Raw genomic sequence first — 20720 nt, 5'->3', positions numbered from 1 at the left:
ACCATATTCCAAGAAGGACTCAAATTGTTCTGAAGGCAAATGGTGGCTGCAGTAGCTTTTTGATGTTAATATACTATTATGTTTCAATTATTTTTCCCACTCCTTGTACACTATGTACATAGCATTAAAATCAGACGTTAAGGGGTGACTAAAGATGGGCCTGTTCTCCATACACATCTATTTCAAGTTGGTTATGGGATCCTATCCTAAATTAGTGGTTACCAACAGTGACATTTATATTAAGGTGATTTCTTTTACAGCTGAATGCACACACACACACTTTCTGAACCGCTTGTCCCATACAGGGTCACAGGGAACTGGAGCCTACCCAGCAACACAGGGCGTAAGGCTGGAGGGGGAGGGGACACACACAGGACAGGATGCCAGTCCCCTGCAAGGCATCCTAAGTGGGACTCAAACCCCAGACCCACCAGAGAGCAGGACCCAGTCCAACCCACTGCGCCACTGCACCCTCCACAGCTGAATGCAGTTCATTACAAATGGTTGGGCTGTAAATCAAATTCAGCCACTGATTGAACCAAGTCTGACACTGTGCCCGCCTGGTTACAAACCTGCCAGGGGCCACAGTGGCCTGGCTCTAACTTCTTGTTTAATCTTATGGCTACAAAAAAAACATTTTTGCTTTTAAAACAATTGTACAGTGCAAAATATAATTATCAGTTGAGTAATTAGCACACAATCCATGTAAAAAATGCTCATTCTAAGTAAATATTAATTCTACTGGTTAAAGTATACAAATTAATACATTTGCAGTTATCCACAAAAATACCGTTACCCCAGAAGCACTTGTCAATTTATTGGCAAACTGCTAATGTTTCCAATGCCTAACAGTTATTTAATAACTATAATTATTGTAGGGTTTACAGAAAGTGCATTGTATAGATTGATTCAGAGCATTCAGGAAATACTGTATACCATGCGTGTACCATGTGGATAATATATTTAATAAGTCACCAAACCAGTTTAGCCAAGGAAGCCAAGTTTGACCCCTTGTATGGTGAAGAGTCTGTGCCTCTTACTAATGGATGCAACACCAAGGTGAAGGGTGGGTGGCCCACCCCACGAAAGCCACAAGGGTCCACAGGGTTACCCACTATCCTATGAGTCAACTCATTAATTAGTAAGTGTTTGGATGGAAAACAGTAGCCCGTCGCATGTAAAAATAACCTACTGACTGAAAAGTGGCACAAACTGTGAATTATTCACCAGGCATCACTGGCGGCTGCACCGCAAGCTCCTCGGCTCCTCATTGAACTAAATAGTTCCCACGCCAGCCTAATGTTAGCCTTCTCTCCCAGTACCCAGGTGTTGGTTGACACAGCTGGTGATGCTCTCCAGGACCAGGAGTGAAGAGCTGCGATCAGCAGCATCGAACCCTCAACCCGGTAGAGTGGAACCTAGGGAATTTCATTCCATGTAAGCATTCAGGCAGCGTAGTGAAGTGCCACAAAACTGACAAAATGTTTCCTTTTTACATTACATACAGTGGTAAACCAGTGTGTGAAGGATCAGAGACATAGCACAGTTTAAACACACAACATTTATTAATTTAGCTGATGCTTTTCTACAAATAGGCTTACAGCATTAAAGTCACAATTATTAGTTACAAGCTCAGAATTATTTACCCAGCTACACACACACACACACACACACACACACACACACACACACACACACACACACACTGTCTGAAACCACTTCTCCCATGAGGGGTCACAGGGAGCCGGAGCCCAACACAGGGATGGAGGGGGAGGGAACACACCCAGGACAGGATGCCAATCCGTCACAAGGCACCCTAAGCAGGACTTAAACCTCAGACACACTGGAGAGCAGGAAACGGTCAAAGCCACTGCACCACCACACACCCCCACCCCCCACCCCGCCCCTCCCCATCCATACAGTGAACTCATATTAATTAATGAAATGATGCTGTAAATGTAACACCTGAAAAAAAATTTACTTTCTGTGACGGCGAGCATTTGAGGTTGCTGAGTTATCGAGACAGGGGCAGAGGTCATCATCATAATCATCATCATCATCATCATCATCACAACTTTCAAGTTCAGTTGTGGCTTTGTGGCAGTTTTTGCAAAAAAAAGTGAACAACTGACAATTTGCAGTGCACCCCTCAACATGCTTGTCACAACCAATCACACGGGTCATTGGTGCTGAAACTGATGGCCCAGCGGAAAAACTTTTGGCCTGAACTTGTATTCCAGTAGGGCCAAGTAGGGAAATGTAGAGAAGGGTGAAGAAGAGTAGAGATGAAAGGATAAGGGTGGAGAAAGGTGAAGAATAGAGAAGGGTGAAAAGGGGTAGGTCACCATTTTAGAATCCTGAGGGGTGCTGATGTCCCTCTCCAGCTCTGCTCAAACTGCAGCAGTGCAACAAACCTTATCTCACCTGGAATTTCAGGTATAAACCAGTTGCAGTTTGAATATGTGAGATCACAGCTGTACAGTTATTGTACACAGCATGCATTTCTGTGCTTGGATGGCCACAATTCATAAACTGCTCGAGTTTTTACATATTTTTTAAGTCTAGTTCATTTACGAAATTTATTGCAGTTGTAATAAAATGCACATTGTTAAGATGCATATTATCAGGCCGTACTGCTATTAACCCGGTTCAGGGGATATAGCATGCAGGCAGCACGAAACTGCACTTGAGACCTTTATATTTTAACTTAAAATATCTGAAAAATCCTCTTCATTTCCTTTCTGTGCATTGAAAATCCGTTTCAGGCCAACTGCACATCTTTTCAGTTGTTTTCTCGATGGGATTAGTCTCCAGCTCGGAAAAAAAAAATGCTTATCAATTTTTAAATCTATGTGGTATTTATCTGCATGGAGGCACGAGACGTCTTCAAACAAGAGAACAATGTAATGTGTAGAGCGCGTGTAAATAAACCTGTACGCTTCAGGGAAAAACCTGCCAAGGCATGCACGCACGCGCACACACACGCACACAGACTGAAGCCGCTTGCCCCAAGGGGAGTCGGGCTGAACAGGGGTCTAGCCTGGTGGTGCAGGGTGTGGGGCAAGGGAACACACCCAGGGCGGGACGCCAGTCCGTTGCAGGGCACCTCAAGCGGGACTCGAGCCTCGGGCCCACCAAAGACCAGGCACAGGCAAAATTCGCTGCGCCACTGCAAAACCCCCCCCCCCGGCCAAGGCATTTAAAAAAAAAGAAAAAAAATAGTTACAGATTGCAGAGAAACAGAAGCTGATTTTTTTCAGTTCACAAAATGTTAGAAGGTTCCATGTTGCTTAAACAGACCGTAAGGAATGAACACACACACGCACACACACACAGAGTTAGAGACTTCGCAGCAGTTCTGTGTAATGATCCAACAGATGGAATTTCCTTTAAATGTGAAAAACAAGAATTCACACAATGATGTAGTGTTCAGCTTGTTACAGAACAATAGTTCTTATTTCGCAGGTGTGGTTCTGTCACAGTCAGGGGCGGGAGGCAGGAGGTAGGTGGTTTGGACCCAAGCGTGGGTGAGGTCATCCCAGATCCAACAAACACACAGAAGCAGATGAAATTGGTGGTCAGGGACAGGCGTTGGCCGATCAGGGTGCAAACGTCATTTTGAGGGCAAAACAATACTCAGAACAAGGGAAAGCAAGCAGAAGTTGAAAGCCAGGTAAACACAAGAACGAGAAAGAGAAAGAGAAAGAGAAAGAGAAAGAGAAAGAGGGTGCGAGGGATGAACTGCTAAATTCGCAAGCCAAGGCGTTGCAAGATTCCACAACCTTGTGCCGGGACAGTGCTGCCTTTATCCCTGGCCTTGATTACCGTCAGGTGTGGCTGCTTGGTTTGTGGGCGTGACAGTTTCCATAAAAAAAAGCGTTAATTCTGTTTCATATCTCACAACTGTCTCTCCTTCTCTTCTCTCTACACTTTGCATAAACATTTATCTCGCCAGTGAACTTTAAATACATCCTTCTTTATTCTTCCTTCCTTATTTTACATTATTTGTGAAGTAGGTTTGCCACCAACTGGCCACCAAAGATAGTTTTTCCAACAACTTTGTTTTGAAAAAATTGTGCATTCACTTACTTTCTTGATTACTTTGCTGTTTCTGAGTAAAAACCTTCCATCTAACAGTATGTGCAACAAGCTGGTCCACCGCAATGGTTCTGTCTATGTTTAACCATACATGGAATAATCTGTCAGCCATTAAAAAGAGAAATAAATTTAAAATAGATATACTAATGTGCAAATTAAAAGTGAATTTCTTAGTGTTTTTTTATGAACGCCATAGTCATTTAAATTACTATACTGCATATTAAACCAAATGTAATTACTATACTGTAAATTGCAAAAGAAACACGGACAAATGGGGTGCTTCAAAATGTTCCGCTATCAACCAATAACATATCAAAGGTTCAACTAACAACCAATGAGATTCCAATTGTTCGGTTATTAACCAATGGCCAGTGTCACCTACTTCCAGTGCTTTCAGGAACAGAAATACAGACAGTAGAAATAGAAAATGCGAAGTAAAGAAGAAAATAAATGCCATAAAAGAGTGAGCAAGAACTGAAATGAAAATAAGGAAAAATCACGCACACCTTGTCTGAAGCGGCCTGTCCAAACGGGGGGGTCGCGGCGAGCCGGAGTCTAACCCAACAACACAGAGTGCAAGGCTGGAGGGGACACACCCAGGACGGGACACCAGTCCGTCACAAGGCACCTCAAGCAGAACTTTTGAACCCCAGGTCCACCAGAGAGCAGGACCTGGTAAAACCCGCTGTGCCACCACATTCCCCCAATAAGGAAAATAATAATGGAAAAACAAACATAATCGACAATGCGAAATACAATGAGAAATGTATTTACAAAAGAAAAAAGGTTATGGTGTATGTTTGAAAAATTCATCAATTTACTTTTACGTTGTGCATTATTACATAATTTTGCACTGATTTATTATTCTTTGCTCTTTAATGGTAAATTTGATTAATTGTTTGATATACAGGGGGTGCAGTGGCGTGGTGGGTTGGACTGGGTCCTCCTCTCTGGTGGGTCTGGGATTCGAGTCCCACTTGGGGTGCCTTGCGGCGGACTGGCGTCCGTCCTGGGTGTGTCCCCTCACTTCTCAACCCTGTGCCCTGTGTTGCTGGGTTGGGCTCTTGCTTGCTGCAACCCTCCCCCAGAACAAGCAGTTGTAGTTATTATTATTATTTTATTTTTTATAGAGCACTCTTCTCACGCAGTGACACAGAGCGCTTTAACACAGACATAAGGCAAGAAAAACAGATACAAACAAAGAAGACGGTCAACTAATGGCTACCATAATGAAGAACTTATTATAGAGCTATAAGTATACCTACTGGCTAGTTCTTCATATTGTATGTATGTATTTTCCCATTTTTTGTCAGTAGTTCTTTATTTTCAATTTAATAACTAGTGGATAGGGTAGGTGGCACAGTGGGTTTGGCTAGGTCCTGCTCCCTGGTGGGTCTGGGGTTTGAGTTTTGCTTGGGGTGCCTTGTGAGTTGTGATGGACTGGCGTCCCACCCTGGGTGTGTCCCCTCCCTTCCCCCTCCAGCCCTGTGCCCTGCACTGCTGGGTTAGGCTCCGGCTTGCCGCAACCCTACTTGGGACAAGTGGTTTTGGACAGCATGTGTGTGATTAGTGGAATGCTTATGTCCTAATATGCACCATTTAGCTCCATGATTATTAAATGCAAATAATATAAATGTCTGTAAAAAACATTTGTGGATACTGTTATTAATGTCAATAAGTCCTTGACAGCAGGTGAGAAAATCCCTTATGTTGTGGAAATAATAGGTACAGGTGGCAACAACATCCAAAAACAGGTGAACAGATCTAAGTGAATTTGTTTTGATTTTTAGAGATTGTACTAATCACTTATTTTAGTGAAAACTGTAAAACTGATCTGGCCATTAGCAGAGGGCCCAGGCAGAATTTGCTTTCACTGTCAATAGACTAATATCAAAGAGTGCCGTCAGGGGGGACCAATACCAGCCTCTCCACAGACAGGCAAAGTAGGATCCAATGTCTATTGGACAAAAAAGGCTCAATTATGTAAATCACTGAGTTTCAAATTTAACTTAATTTTAAAATTTAAAGATGGTCTTCGATAAAGAATGTTAAATGTTTGAAGCAATGCAATCGTGTCATAACGTTTGGATAAGGAAACTACCGCAGTCGGAACAGTCAGTGAGAACAGTGATTATTCATTGAGATTTGACAGTTTTTTGACAAGTTGTCCTGTTTTTCATTTGAGCCCCTGGATATTTGACTTTATCAGGTACTACTTCAAAGTACAGAGTACTTAGTTACATATAAAAATGATACATTTTCTGAGATGTACGTTACATTGGAGAAAAACATCTGCTAAATCAATAAATGTAAATGTAATAGAAAAGACCATAGTTTTGTTAATATGAGTTATGTGTTCAAAAGAAAATATGACTTGCTTTAAGGGGCGGGGGGGAGGGGGTGCTGCCACAGTGGGCTTGACCGAGTCCTACTCTCTGGTGGGTCTGGGGTTTGATTCCTGCTTAGGGTGCCTTGTGATGAACTGGCATCCCGTTCAGGGTGTGCCCCACCCCTGCACTGCCAGGCTAGCTAGGCTCACCGTGACCCCGCTTGGGACAAGGGGCTTCAGACAGTGTATTTGTGTGTGTGTTTGTGTTTAAGGGGGGCAGAATCTAAAATTTTGGTAAAGGACCTGGAAAAGAAGGTCAAGAGCATTATCAAATATACTTATTTATTTTGAAAAAAAAATACATGAAGTAAATATGGCAAGATAAATATTCAAGATAAATATTCAATGATGATTAAGAAACACAAGTCCACTGTTTTCGAAGCAGAAACTGAATTACAATAGGTATTTCTGTTTTATTTTACAGGGTGACAGCTGTTCTTCTTTGCTTTACAAATGACATAATACCTCAAAAATGATCACACAATCGGAAAATCCACCACATGACGTAAAGCAATTTATGGAACAAATCAAAAACGAATTGCGCGGACTAGGTTTTGCCATTAAAGGTTCATACCAGCAACATTTGGCAAGCAAGCAAAAAATAAAAAATGAAGTCCAAAACAATACATAGAAAATGTTTACATTTGAACTGTAATTAATTTTATCATCACGGGTGCCTCCAGTCCCTCATCGGAAATCACCCTTGGCCTTGAAACCGCCATAAGGCCATGGCAAAATCATGTTGCGGAGGAAGAATTTAACCACATCCTCCAGGAGGGAATCTTTTCATATAAAAATGAAACCTGGCATCTCATTCCTTCCAGAAATGGGCCTCAAGTGGAACAGTGGGCCCCCGCACTCCATCATTAGAATTAGATCATGTCTTTTCACTCACCGCCATGCACTGCGATGCGCTCAGCATTCAATTCCGCACAAATAAATAACAACTACAGTCAAGGGCTTTTAATGCCACATGGAATGGGGGTGATACAATGTTGCCATTTCTTTCATTATAAGAGTGATTCAAGAATATAGAATGTTGTCGAGACGCTGCATGAGTTCCATCCCTCTCTGAAAAACCTTCCCTGCCTCTCCCTGAAACTTCACGCTATAATCGTCCCTGAACACGCATTAAGCACAAAAGCACGGAGGTGCTGGGTGCACATTGCCTTACTCTCTGCTAATGTGCAGTGAAAGCAACTTTTTCGGTTTTCAGTTTCTAATTTCACGACAAAGCTGTGAGTCCTTCTTTCCACAGCGCTGTGGCTCCATGTGGAAGTGGATGGCGTTTCGCTTTCTTTCTTTTTAAGGGCAAAACAAATTGTGGCAAGAAGGTTTTCTTGTAAAGCTCACAGGTAATTTGAGTAAGATTTTATTTGATTTACAGCCCTGTGTGTTTCAATATAATGAAATGAGAGATGCCCCCTGCCCACACCCCACTCTGACAGGTGTTCAAGTGTCTCTGGAAGTCTTTCTGCTCCCCAGAGTCTCTTAGAACATTTTTTTTTTTCCAGATTTTGTGAATTTGCACCGACCAACTGCCTGTTCAGTGCCGAACCACCTCCAAAATGAGTGGGTGACAAACCAGTTTCAACTAGCTGTCTGGTTCTTTTCTTTCGGGCTCTTCATAGCAGGACCCTCTGCAAACCCAACCAAGTAGGCCACACCACTAGAGTTAGCCTTTAAAGGGTAATTTTACACTGACAAGAACCGGACAGTTCGGAACTTTAGACAGTTTGAGAATTTCTAGTAAAGAGTTATTAGGTGAAAAAGATATGGTTGAACTGGACTTCAGAACCTGCTACCCAGTGGAGAGCCTTTACAGAGGTGGTGGAACGGCTGCAGAGCGTGGACTTCCAGTCTGGAACACGGACACATTCGGAACACTGATTATACAAATATGTAGTACCGTGTGCCGCTCTGAGAAGAACACATATCACATATCATTAAAAAGAAAACATTTCCTACCAACATCAGAAGCTGCTGCACCAAAGCAGCCAAAGATTTCTGTGGAACCATGTTTAGCAGTGCTGCTGTGGCCCTGAAGGTCTAGAGATTCCTGATGGAGCAGAGCTGTGATCTAAAGGGGGCAGCTGCTGGGCGACCATGTGGTTCAGCCATTCGCCTCACACTGCTTCTCTTCAGTTTTGATTTGTCCGCAACCATTTGCGGTTATTTCCATTGACTAGATGGGCTTCCCTCCCCGTGGGGGCACTTCCCGCTCAGAGGTCACTGGAGTCGGCTCTTTCATACAGTGCCTTGAGCTTCTCAAAGCGTGGCCCCCACTCCTTCAGGCATTCATGGCCTTTGTCATCCTCAGGGCCTGCGGAGCTGAAGGAGCTGAGGGACCCAGTTGGTGAGCCCCCTCCCTCGGTGGAAAAGACACGCAGCGAATCAAATGGCATCGCCTCAGGTCGCTGGTCAGCATCACGGATGACCTCGCACAAGTACCGAGCCAGGTCCTGGCTCGAGAACGAGAGGCTCCGCTGGCCTGTGAGGGAAGACTGCGCTCTAGTGTGCGACTGAGCTTGGGGCTGGGCTGGGGCCCACACCGGTGGGATGTCCCGGCGTACTGTGGCTGTGCTGGTGCCATCACTGCTGCCTTGGCCAGGCTCCGTTTGACCAGAGGGATGATGGAGAACCGCCCGAGGTCGACTGTATTGAACCGACTGGGCTGGACTCGGCTGAAGGGACTTCTGCAGCTCCGTCATGTCATACGCATTCTGCAGAAGGGGACAGCGAGTGGCTCAGGGTACGAACAAAAGCAATTACTATTGTGTTACTGTGTGTCACTAAAGGCATCAAATGGACATCTGACTTAAAGGATTCATTTTTGCATACAAAGTGAGAATTTTGTACTTTACTGTTGAGGTTCATAACTTTACATCAGTACATACTGAATTACTGTAAAAATCTGGGGTAAGTTATAATAATAACCTAAAAAAACATACACAGCTACTGTGGAAGAGGTGAAAGTTGATGTAAAAAGAATATAAACAAAGGATTCTTATCCGACTCAATAGGTATCTGATGTCAAAGCACAATTTAAAGTGTTTTTTGTCTAGGTGTAGTAAATATTACTTTTTTAATCTATTACTCATTAATATTTCTTTTATTAATGCTCATACTGATTTTATTAGATGGAAGCACTCAAGGGTGGCTGTGACACAGAAAGCTGGACAGAAAAAGATTGTCCTCCACACTTATTCCACCATCACTTCTGTTTATTGCTCACACGAAAAACATGAATACGTACGGATTTCTTCATAAATGCGATTATGTTTATCACCAGAACATCGGAAAAGAATCTAAAGAAGAGCGACGCTAGAGAGGGAGGAATTGAAGGCAGGGATTATGAAAGCTATATCCCTCTGAATAGAACAGCATAATCGCCGCACCATTAATCTAATTTGGCCAAGACCGAGGCCTCTCTGGAACCACAGTGACTCGAACCCAGATCAACACCCCCAGCCTCCCCCACAAAGAACAGTGGTTATTGGAGGGAAGGTTGTAGGGGGGTGACAGCAAGGATTTGCTGTCGAAATGATTAAAGATTAAACGATTCAGTGATTAGATTAGACCCCAAAAATTACAGTCATGCGCCGACATCCAAATAAAACAATTTGGACATTATTACAAAATGAAAATGGGCCTGGCTTGGGAAATATATTACTTTTAAAGTGCAGAATAATCTAATAATGTTATTATTTCTTAGCTTGGCTGATGCTTTCATCCAAGGCAATGTACAGTTTTTGTCAGTTCGTGCAGCTGGATATTTTTTAAAAGCTGAGCAAGACCCCAGCATGCACAGCGCTCCTCAGCACCCACCAGCACCACCCACCTTGGACCTTGGAGGGAATCCCTACCTGGTCCTCCTCCCCTCCGCCCTCCTCGTCGTAGTTGAGCACATTCTCACGGATGTCCTCCCAGCCGTCGTGGTGTGCTGATACGTGGTACACACCCTCTTTTAACCCCTTGTAGGACCTCCAGCGTGTCCACAGGAAGATGCCCAGCAAGAGCACTAGGGGGTGCCGCAGAGTGAGAGAGGGGTAGAGAGAGGAGCATCTTAACACCTTTTTGGAAATACAGACACACGCTTCAGGATAATGTAGTAGCAGGATGAAAGAATAAAAGGGCAGGTGAGCAGCTAACATCATTATCACTTCTGTTTACCTTGAATAGCTCCATTTACCACAGTAATATTTAGAAGGGAGCCATAAAATGTGATCGCTACTACAAACCAAACACCATAATTCTCCATCCCACCATTCAGCATGTCTAGCTCCCTGAACCTCATGTACACACTTGCTCATTGCCAGACCCAACCTGCCCTGCAGTCCTTGGGCTGAACACACTAATACACCCTGATACACAGCTGATTCATACTGATATACACAGATACACACTTACATACATAGTGATACGCATAGATATACACTGATACATACTGATACACACTGATACACATATGGCTTCTGTGTTTATCATCTCAATGTAGAACATGAATGTGAAAACGCCCCTTTCTTAGCAAATGTCCTTGGCTATTTTGTCACCAGCAACTTCCTCCAAGTTTTATGTTTTATGTAGTTTTATGAATTAATATGTGATATGTAAATGTGTTACTGTGAAAAGCCGTTTTTCCTCTCAGAGGTAGACACTGCAGTGGGGATTTTGAAATCCTGCAGAGTATCCATAACACACCTTCCTGCCCTGAGAAATCTGTGAATCTCCTTAGGCTGAGACTGCAATGAAGAGGCTAGAAGCGACAGATGGGCTGCTTTATATCACTCAAATTCCATTTTTTAAATTTCTTCAGCACATGTTTTCATCCAAAGCTTATAATATTTTGCCATTTTACCACACTGATGCAGTTGGGAGACTGTCCTGTTTACAGATGGTATTCAGACTGCCATGCTTGGATGGACTGATGGACTGCTGGACTGATGAACTGATGGATTGATGGGCTGATGCATTGATGGATTTCAAAAACCAAAGCTCCAGCCTGGCCACATCCAGTCCCCAAAACTGAGACTTGGAACAGGTATGGCCAATCAACCAATAAATGGCTAAAAGATGAAAGCCCAGATGTTTTTGCAGTACCAGTTGACTTAAGAACTGGACGGTGAGTTTATCTGGTGTTTTGGTTTTCATGTCTTTGCTTTGTATCGGTTTTGGTGCCGTTTTCCTTCTTTTCACAGTCTTAATGGATGGCTTTCATAGGTGATACTCTTATTCTGCTTGGTTTGTGTGCTTTCTACACATGGGAAATAAAGAGATTTACAAAACTGCCCACTGCCACTCCTTGAACCCAGCACTACCTGGCAAGCCAAGTTTATTCAGTTTACTATTTCCTATTCTACTGCTGGTTGCACTGACCTTGGGGTTGGCGACACTCTTGCCGCAGCAGTTTTGGAACAGTTGTGTTGACGTTAAACGGCCAAGGGGTGAGACAGCAACAGAGAGTTTGCTGAGCTGAAGACATCATTTAAAGAACGGTTCAAGGAGCCAGGAAAAGGGCTCTGCAATCACCTTCTCTGCATTATTCATTTGATTTCTCCAACACTAACTATATCGTTCACTTCTACGCTTTAACCATTAATGCTGCAGGATATTTACGGCAATAAATCCAGCAAAGGTCCGATAAAATGAAAACACCTCTCAATAAGTTAGTCACGTCCAGCAAGGAGCTCAGGCAAAGCTGCACTGCATCAATCCGTAATGCTGTTTATGGAGAGCTGTGCTGTGGTCTTGCGGGCTTCTCACCTCTCTCCGGCTGTACCGTGGTGTTTCATCATTCCATTACCCTGTGGCTTATCCAAAGGGACCTCTACCATTTCTGGATTTGCACGTTCGCAAACATGGTTAACAATCCTTCAAGGGCAGGACATCCCCCTCCAACAACATCCTAACCTCCTCTTCAGCCAGCTTCTGCTACTTAAGTGTTCCTCCACTCACTGGGCCCCTTGTGTTTATTTTTTTATTTCAAGCCAGCAGCAGGGAGTGTTAACCAAAGAGCACTTACCCTTCATCTATCAGTGCTATTACATATTATTAAAGTAATTCAAGTTCAACAACTGGTAAGTTTGCTGCACCTGTGGGTCCTGTGTGGTATTCACTTGTTGGACTATACCCCTGTAAGGGGGCTCATGATCTCCTACCTGCATCGTTCACAAGGACGTGCGCCTGTGTCAAAAGGAACAAAGACACCACAGTTTCTCTGATTCCATTCCCTCTGAAACCCTTTCTGAACTAGGCTAATGTAGTGGGGGGCAGCGGTCACCCAATGTGGGGTGCTACAGTAGGGTAAAACAGAAAAGAGGCATTGATTCAGGGGTCACCTTCTCACCTATCCACCAAGTGATGTGTGTGCCAACCTCTACTGTACATGTGGGTGGAAACTGTTTTTCAGTCCATTCCTCAGATAATGAATATGATGCTACAAGTAAAGGGAAGATTGGAACCTCAGGTGGTTCAGTTTGAGATGCAGGTGAATGCTAATCTCTGTACTTTGGGTGAAAAAGGTTACATTTACCATTAACATACATACAGTAATAGTACATTAACTCAACTTTTTATGCACAGCTTGTGCTTCTGATACCACCATGTTCCTGGTTCACATCCTTCAACTAGCTACCTATAGCAGTGACATTCAAATAGCAAATACATAGATAAGCATAGCATATGGTGTCATACGCACTTATGTAGTTATCAGGAGAGAAGTGGCTCTGAAAGAGATGGTACTAGAAGAGATAAGACCCTTCTTGAATGTGGGAGGGACTCAGCAGCTCTCAGGGACCCAGGGAGCTCATTCCACTACATTTTATTGCAATCATGACTGTCCATTGATCCAGGGCACACAACAACCCACATAAACTGCCTCTTGCCACTTTCCCGTTTTCACTTCCCGTGCATGGACCATTCTACCTTGATTGGGGATCAAACATTCCCCCAGAAACACCAAGAGTGGCGTCCAACTGAACCTCAAATGGAATTAGTTGCTTATACTCTGTGTCCAGCTACAAGACCACATTTAGTACTAATAATTCCTTCCACAGAGATCATATGGTGCTCTGATCTATACCCACCACAGCTGTGGACACACTGGTTAATTCAGGTACAACACGCATGTTTAATTCTCATGCCTGATAACATATGAGCCAGAAGGGTTCCAACAAATGAAAGGCATGCAATGAGTGCAAGAGCGTTCAAAGAAATGGGATGAAAAGGATGGAAATGAGACAAAAAAGGGTTTACATGTTCAGTTTTATTGTTTCTCCTGATAAAAATAACAGGCACATTTTAAATCACTTACTTAGTGGCTTAAGGCATTACCAAGTGTGGATGGAGTCTCACAGAAAGGGGCTCCTTCTGTAACCTCAAATAAACATAACTCTCTTAATTTACATGTGTTACAGGTGGAAGGTTGAGAACAGACCAGAGAAGTGGATGACAGAAGGAAGGAGGAGTGGGATGCAATGGATAGTGGAAGGTGGGATGGGATGGGATGAGTTGAATAGAGACTGCGTTACTGGTATGTGTAATACACCCAAGAACTCCATGCCATCTTTTAGCTGAAACCCAGAGCCAGATGACCTTGATGCATGGAGAACCAACAGCATTAAGCCATCTGATCCTAAAGCTCAAGTGTGTATGGCCATTTGTAAGGTCCCACCTGCTGCAGTACACTGGTTCCCTCTGATGAAATTGAGTACAGATTTTCAGAAATACAGATATTTTACCATTGACAGTTGATCCTTTAACAACAAAGGTTTGAACTGCACTGACTGACTTATACACAGATTTTTTTCAATAAATATACTGGAAAATTTTGTGGAGATTTGCGACAATTTCGAATTTGAAAAAAAAAAAACTCTCAGATGATCCGTGTAGCCTAGAAATATCGAAAAAATTAAGAAAAAGTTAGGTATGTCACGAATGCTTAAAATATATGTAGATACTAGCCTATTTTATCATTTAATACCATAAAATATCGACAAATCTATTATAAAAAGTTAAAATTGATCAAAACTTATGCACACAAACACTTACAGACCGTACATGGCTGAACCATTCGCAGTCAAGAGAAATATAAACAAATGTAAAGATTTCTCTCTGTCACATACACATAGTCTATAACTGCTTGTCCCGAGCGGGGTCACAGCGGGGACACACCCTGGATGGGACACCACTTCAAGGCACCCCAAGCAGGACTTGACCCCTAGACCCACCACAGAGCAGGCCCTGGCCAAGACTACTGTGCCACCGCACCCCCCCAAAACCGTAAAGGTGCAGCATTAAATCATAACTGCATAAAATTAAGTGTAGTACTACTGTAATAATTAGTTACCCTATTTTATCGTTTACTACCATAAATTAAACACATCTCTTAAGAAAAAATAAAAAGTAAAGATTTTGTAAAACTTTACTCACATACGTAAAATGCAGACAATGCACAGAAGGCTACAAATCCAAAGAAAAAATTATGTCTAGTACCTAGTATGTCAAAATGCATGAAATATTGGCATAATTTATCTATTTTCTCATTAACTAAAATAAATATTACACAAATCTATTATAATAAGTAATTTTTTTTAAAGTTACAGTCTACAAAAGAACTGCTGTTCTGCATGGTTTGTAGGATGACGCTAATCATCTCGGCGTGAGCAGTTCTTACAGTAGGCCTACAGTACTGTAAATGTATTTTCCTTATGATTTTCTTAACATTTTCTTTTCTCTAGCTTGCTTTATTGTAAGAATACAGTATATACTACATATTACGTACAAAATATCTGTTAGTCGACTGTTTATGTTATCAGTAAGGCCTCCGGTCAATAGTAGGCTATTAGTAGTTAAGTTTTTGTGGAGTCAAAAGTTCTACGTGGATTTTTGACTGCACGGGGGGTCGGTGCCCCTAACCCCCGCATTGTTCAAGGGTGAACTGTATTTATTCTTGACTGCATTTTCTTATCTTCTGTTATAAAATTGCTGTCTGTAGCACAGTGAAAACAAACTGCAGAGCAGGGAGACAGCAGTAAAATGCACTCAGTCACACTAGAAGTATGGGATTGCTTTAAATCAACTCACTTCCAGTGTTTATAGCTCCTCTCTTCTGTTCCTGAATTTGATCAATAACAAGATGAAGATCTTTGTTCATGTTTATGGGATGAAGCAACCAGTAACTGCCATGTAACAGCAATTTGGAGACAATATGCTTTTTTATGTCAGTCATTTGGAATTAGTTTTACTTTCATTGTAGCTTGTAGTTAATGAAAATATCCAAGTATAACATTTCACAGAGTATATATATATATATATATATGTATATATACACACACTGTATACAGTACCTAGCTATAGCCGAGATTTTCACAGAACCTAACGTGAAAATAAATTGAGGGACAACTGAATTTTGAGTGCTTATTAATTGTGACTTAGTGGTCACAAATTTCTGGTCCCTGCTGTGTCTGTAAAGTAAGGTTACAGTGAGTTGCTGACTCACATCTCCATGCAGCACCCAGCCCTCACCCCAGCCTGCTCCTGTTTTATATATATAACGGTGATTCCATTACCTATGAGAAACACAATGCTGACACAGGTCGTCAGTTTGACCCAACAGATATTCAAAACTGCACTGGACATGTGGTAGTTACCAGGATGACTGCTCTACCTGCTAACCACCTGAGCATCATGGGAGGAGCAGAGTGACCTTCTCCTGCTGGAAAAAAACTCTGCAGAGGGCCTCCTGATGGTCCAAGCTCCTACCCTTTCCTTTACAGTAAGTGCCAGGGAGGACCAGCAGACATTCAACCTGTTACTGAACAACACAACACATGGAGATGTGTGTGGGAAGATAAACAGGGAGTGGAATGCCTAAGAGGTTTTCAGTGGGCAGCCAGGGGGCTGCCGGTGAGGTGGAGCACTCCAGTGATAAGCCCGAAGTCTACGGTAAAAGGAGCTGTGGTGCCCAGTGTACTGCTGCTGATGGGGGGAAGTGCAACCTCACGCACTTTTATTCACCTTTTCACCACATATTTGCACACTTGGCTTTCCCAACTGGCAGGAGGGAGGGTTTCCGACCCATAAGAAACTGGAGGAACCTATTTCCACTTCTGAAGTCTCGCTGGAGATGCCATTCAGCTCATTTCCATTCTGGCTCAAATCAGAGAGCATTAATTCCACTTTCTGCAGGCCTAAACAAACAGAACACTGGGTGCTTGCAAATCCAGCAATTAACAAATATGAAGCTTCGGTCAATAAGTAGGTCATCATCTCATTTACGTGTGTGTGTATTTTGCTGATGCTTTTCTCCAAAGCAAGTAACAGTGTCATGGTGCTTACACTGATTCATGATAGTACCCTTTATACAGCTGGGTAATCTTTGCTATATTAATTCAGGGTAAGTACCTCGTTCAAGGGTACCACAACGGAAGGTTCCATTTGAACCTGTGTCCTTTGAGTAATTGAGAACTAATGGGGGGAGACCATACAATGGTCATGCAATTGACTGCTTGTTCCGATATATCTGATGTATATTTTTTGACACATGTGAAGAGAAGTATAACAAAGACTGGTGCCACACAAAGCATCTCCTGCAACATACAGGACAGCTCCTTACAGTTAATAAAATGATTTTTTCTGTTGTATTTTAGTTGTATATTTGCAAACTACCTGAAATATTGAAATAGTTATTTTTTAAGCAAACATGTTTCATCTTTCTCATCTTCCGATATGGGGTACCTTGGGATTCAGTGCTAGGGCCATTCTCCTTATATGTATTAATGCTAGGTTATATTATTGTCACGTCTATGCCCGCACCACAGTCGACAGCAACTGACACCAATCAAGCACCTGGCAGCAATCAGAGCATTCACCTTTGAAAGACTCTCCTCAGCCCCTTTGCATTTGCGGAATCTCACTGAGAAAACCATCCTGTCTGTGCCTATATACCAGTCTTCTTCGTCCCTAGTCTCCGTTCTTTGGTTTCTGACCAGTTTTTCTCAGAGAAAAATTACTCTATAATGCCAGTTTTTCACTCTCCTCACTGGCTATCCATCGCATATAGATGCAATTTCAAAATACTATTGCTAACTTATAGGTGCTCAATGAACTGGCACCACCTTACCTCACCAATCTCCACACCAACTGCAATGCCCATTTGGGGTGGGCAGACACTGGGACTTGGAACCGCTGAGGCTTACCTTTCTCTTCTCCTTCACAGTGGGAGTTTTTTATTGTTTTCTTCTCAGCTGCCAGCTGGCTTATCCTGCTAGTTATCTATAACTGCTGCTACTCTGTACCATATCTTCATTGTATATTACCATAATCATATCCTGTACTTCATTCAGTGCTTGGTGTCACTTTGATGAGATAAATGCTTTATAAAAATAAACTGAACTGAACTGAATTTTGCCCATTACCCTACCACTAAGGAGAAAAATTACTAATGACCTTAATGAGAGGCAGGAGAATGGTGCATAAGAATATTAGGATCCGTGATATAGTATATTATGATATATATATCATAATATATAAATATTATGATCCATGATATAAGTAACGTAAATGTTTATATATATATATATATATATATATATATGTATTGGGGGGTGCGGTGGCGCAGTGGGTTGGACCGGGTCCTGCTCTCTGGTGGGTCTGGGGTTCGAGTCCCGCTTGGGGTGCCTTGCGGCGGACTGGCGTCCCGTCCTGGGTGTGTCCCCTCCCCTTCTGGCCATACGCCCTGTGTTACTGGGTAGGCTCCGGTTCCCCACAACCCCATATGGGACAAGCGGTTCTGAAAATGTGTGTGTATAAATGTATCTCAAAAAAAATAAATTATTACTAGGATGGTGATTTAGAATATTGGGTATTCGGATAAAGTTTCATGCTACTATTCACGTGATGAACATTGGTTCATATGGTGGAAAGAAACTAACTGCACTTAAGAATCATACATTTGCATCTATGTCTCTACTTTTTAAACTCTGAGAAATACATTTTAAAATAAAATTATGATCCACTGATCTGTCCAGTCTTGTGCAGATCAACCGACAATTAAAATACAAACAAAACACATCTGCTGCACAATGAATCATAAATGTGTTAATGAATTAAAGCAAAACAGCACAGATGGGAACCATAAAGCAGGGACATGAGGACAGCAGAGCCCAGAACAGTGAGGAGTGAGTGAAGCATGAATCCACATGCAGGTAGCTGGAGGTCACTGGATGGAACCGCTCACCACAGGTAGTACAGCACATAGTTGACATAGCTACCTAGGAGAGCCAGGAAGCAGATGCAGATGGCAAACATGGAGCTGAAGCTGAGACCCAGGTCGTCACGGTAGATGGCCAGTGTGACCTCACAGTGGCGTCCCCTGTAGCCCTCAGGGCAGCGGCATAAAAACTGGGATGGTGACTGGGCAATACAGGTGCCACGGTGGCATGGCCGGCTGGCGCATGGTGTGTACACGCAGAACTTCCCTGTGGCGTTTTCTGTGGCGATGTGGCCCATAGGGCACCTGAAGAAACAGGAAGAAGATGTGGGGCATGTGGGGGGGCATATTTTCACCTGGAACTGAACTCCAGTGAGTCCAATACGCCGCTACACACCTACATGATTGAGAGAAAACTGTCTTGACTCAAAGATACTTGAACTCCACAACCCATCATACCAAGCAGCAGCCTTCAATTACCAACTGTAATGACCAATGATGGAAAAATTGATTGGAATCAGCTGGAATTTTCCACAGCAGCACTTCTTTTATGAATTCCCAGCACTGTATTTTCAAGTTTTCCCTCCCTGAGGCATCAAAACTTGTCATGGAGCCAGAGAGGAAGATCAGAGATGGAGATAAAATGAGGACCTCTTCAATTAGAGCCCATAAGTCCTGCCGAGTTTACCCAAGGGTGAATCAGCAGCTCCCCCTGCAGGCAGAGGCAAGCCAGTCACAGATCTCTTTTTTACTGCTGAAATCAGGGTCATCTAAGAAACAAGAAGTGGCACAGCCTTGCTTGCAGAGGATGTGGGGAAAAACACCAACATGCTTCAAACCTCAACACAAGCCGGTGTGCGAAATGTGTGTCAGGAAGAGTTGGTGTGGAGGACTCACCGACACTCGTGGATCCTCCACAGGTCCACACAGGTAAAGGGTGGGCTGCATTGGTGCCCCTTGCAGGAGTCAGAGGAGCAGCCCTGGGATAAACCCTGGGAGCCCAAAAGCCACACGCCCTCAGCAGGATGCCCGTCTAGGGGCACGTAGCGGCCGTTCAGCCGCAGGTCCTGCATGCAGCCTGAGGGGTGGACAGAGGGAGACAGTGTTCTCACACACACACACATACACACACACACACACACACACACACACACACACACACACACAAACATGTATAGTTGCTCAAATGCACAACCTCACAAAGACACGCACGCATTCTCACACACCCTCAAAATCATACTCATACAATGGCAAACGCTGCAAGACACAAACGCAGATGCTCAAAGATGGCCGTGTATTCAAACACACCCACATGCACACACCCACACACATGCATGCTCCTCGTTCCCCTCTGATGGAAATGTTCCTAATGGCTCATTTAATGAATACACAAAATATGTGCTTGTGCCTGGGGCACTGCTGTCTGCCACACAGCGCACGGGGATCTCTCCCCGGTGCTCCTGTCGCTCTTCTTGCACAAAGAGGCTTCCGTGTAGCACGTCCCCAGCAGCACTCACTTGGCGGAGCTTGTATTGACACTGTGCTGTGTCAGCATGAGCCGCCAGCATGCCTTCCCTGCGGTGGCACCACACTTTATATCAAGGACCACTTCACTTATTAACTAATCTTTTCATATTAATCATTCATAATTACGCTGCATCGCACTCCACCATGATGCAGAGGGCCTTCTTTGAAACATCTGAATTAATTGCTCTGCCTGGACTGTGTGGCGATACCTTGGAAGCTCTTGTTATGACTTGTGGGGAAGACATTTCCCAGAAGCAAGGCACCAGGGTCCACGATGATTTCCCGACTCCGCCCTGGAGCAGATGTCACCTCTCGTCGTCCACCACCGCCGTCCACATACAAGGTGAACTCATTGTCGTGGCGGTCCAGCCGCACTTCATGCCACTCGCCGTCATCAAGGCGATGGGAGGGAAGGGTCAGGCTATGGTCCCCGTCACCAAGGTTGTAGAAGGTTGTCAGCAGACCCTGAGAGATCTGAGGTGGAAGGATCCAGAA

The 20720-nt window shown here is 43.5% G+C and overlaps 1 protein-coding gene across 3 annotated transcripts in view; it reads right to left on the bottom strand.

Annotated features, from left to right (window-relative positions):
* Nucleotides 1-6809: 6809 nt before the first annotated feature.
* LOC108937804 (neural-cadherin-like) overlaps nt 6810-20720 on the bottom strand; it is a 139645-nt gene continuing 125734 nt past the window's right edge. Inside the window, exons 29-33 of one of the 3 annotated variants that reach the window (XM_029257678.1) lie at nt 20435-20699; nt 19596-19776; nt 18760-19004; nt 10354-10508; nt 6810-9210 (exon numbers count right to left, since the gene is read on the bottom strand). In XM_029257678.1, the coding sequence (XP_029113511.1) occupies nt 8710-9210; nt 10354-10508; nt 18760-19004; nt 19596-19776; nt 20435-20699 (1347 nt within the window). In that variant the 3' untranslated portion in view covers nt 6810-8709. Of the gene's footprint in view, nt 9211-10328; nt 10509-18759; nt 19005-19279; nt 19411-19595; nt 19777-20434; nt 20700-20720 lie in introns of those variants that run through there. The other 2 variants (XM_018757962.2, XM_029257684.1) reach the window with 2 other exon arrangements.

This window comes from Scleropages formosus, chromosome 1, assembly GCF_900964775.1.
Source record: "Scleropages formosus chromosome 1, fSclFor1.1, whole genome shotgun sequence".
Taxonomy (NCBI): Eukaryota; Metazoa; Chordata; class Actinopteri; order Osteoglossiformes; family Osteoglossidae; genus Scleropages; species Scleropages formosus.
Note: the sequence above shows the minus strand (reverse complement) of the source record. Positions and strands in the feature narration are given on the sequence as shown.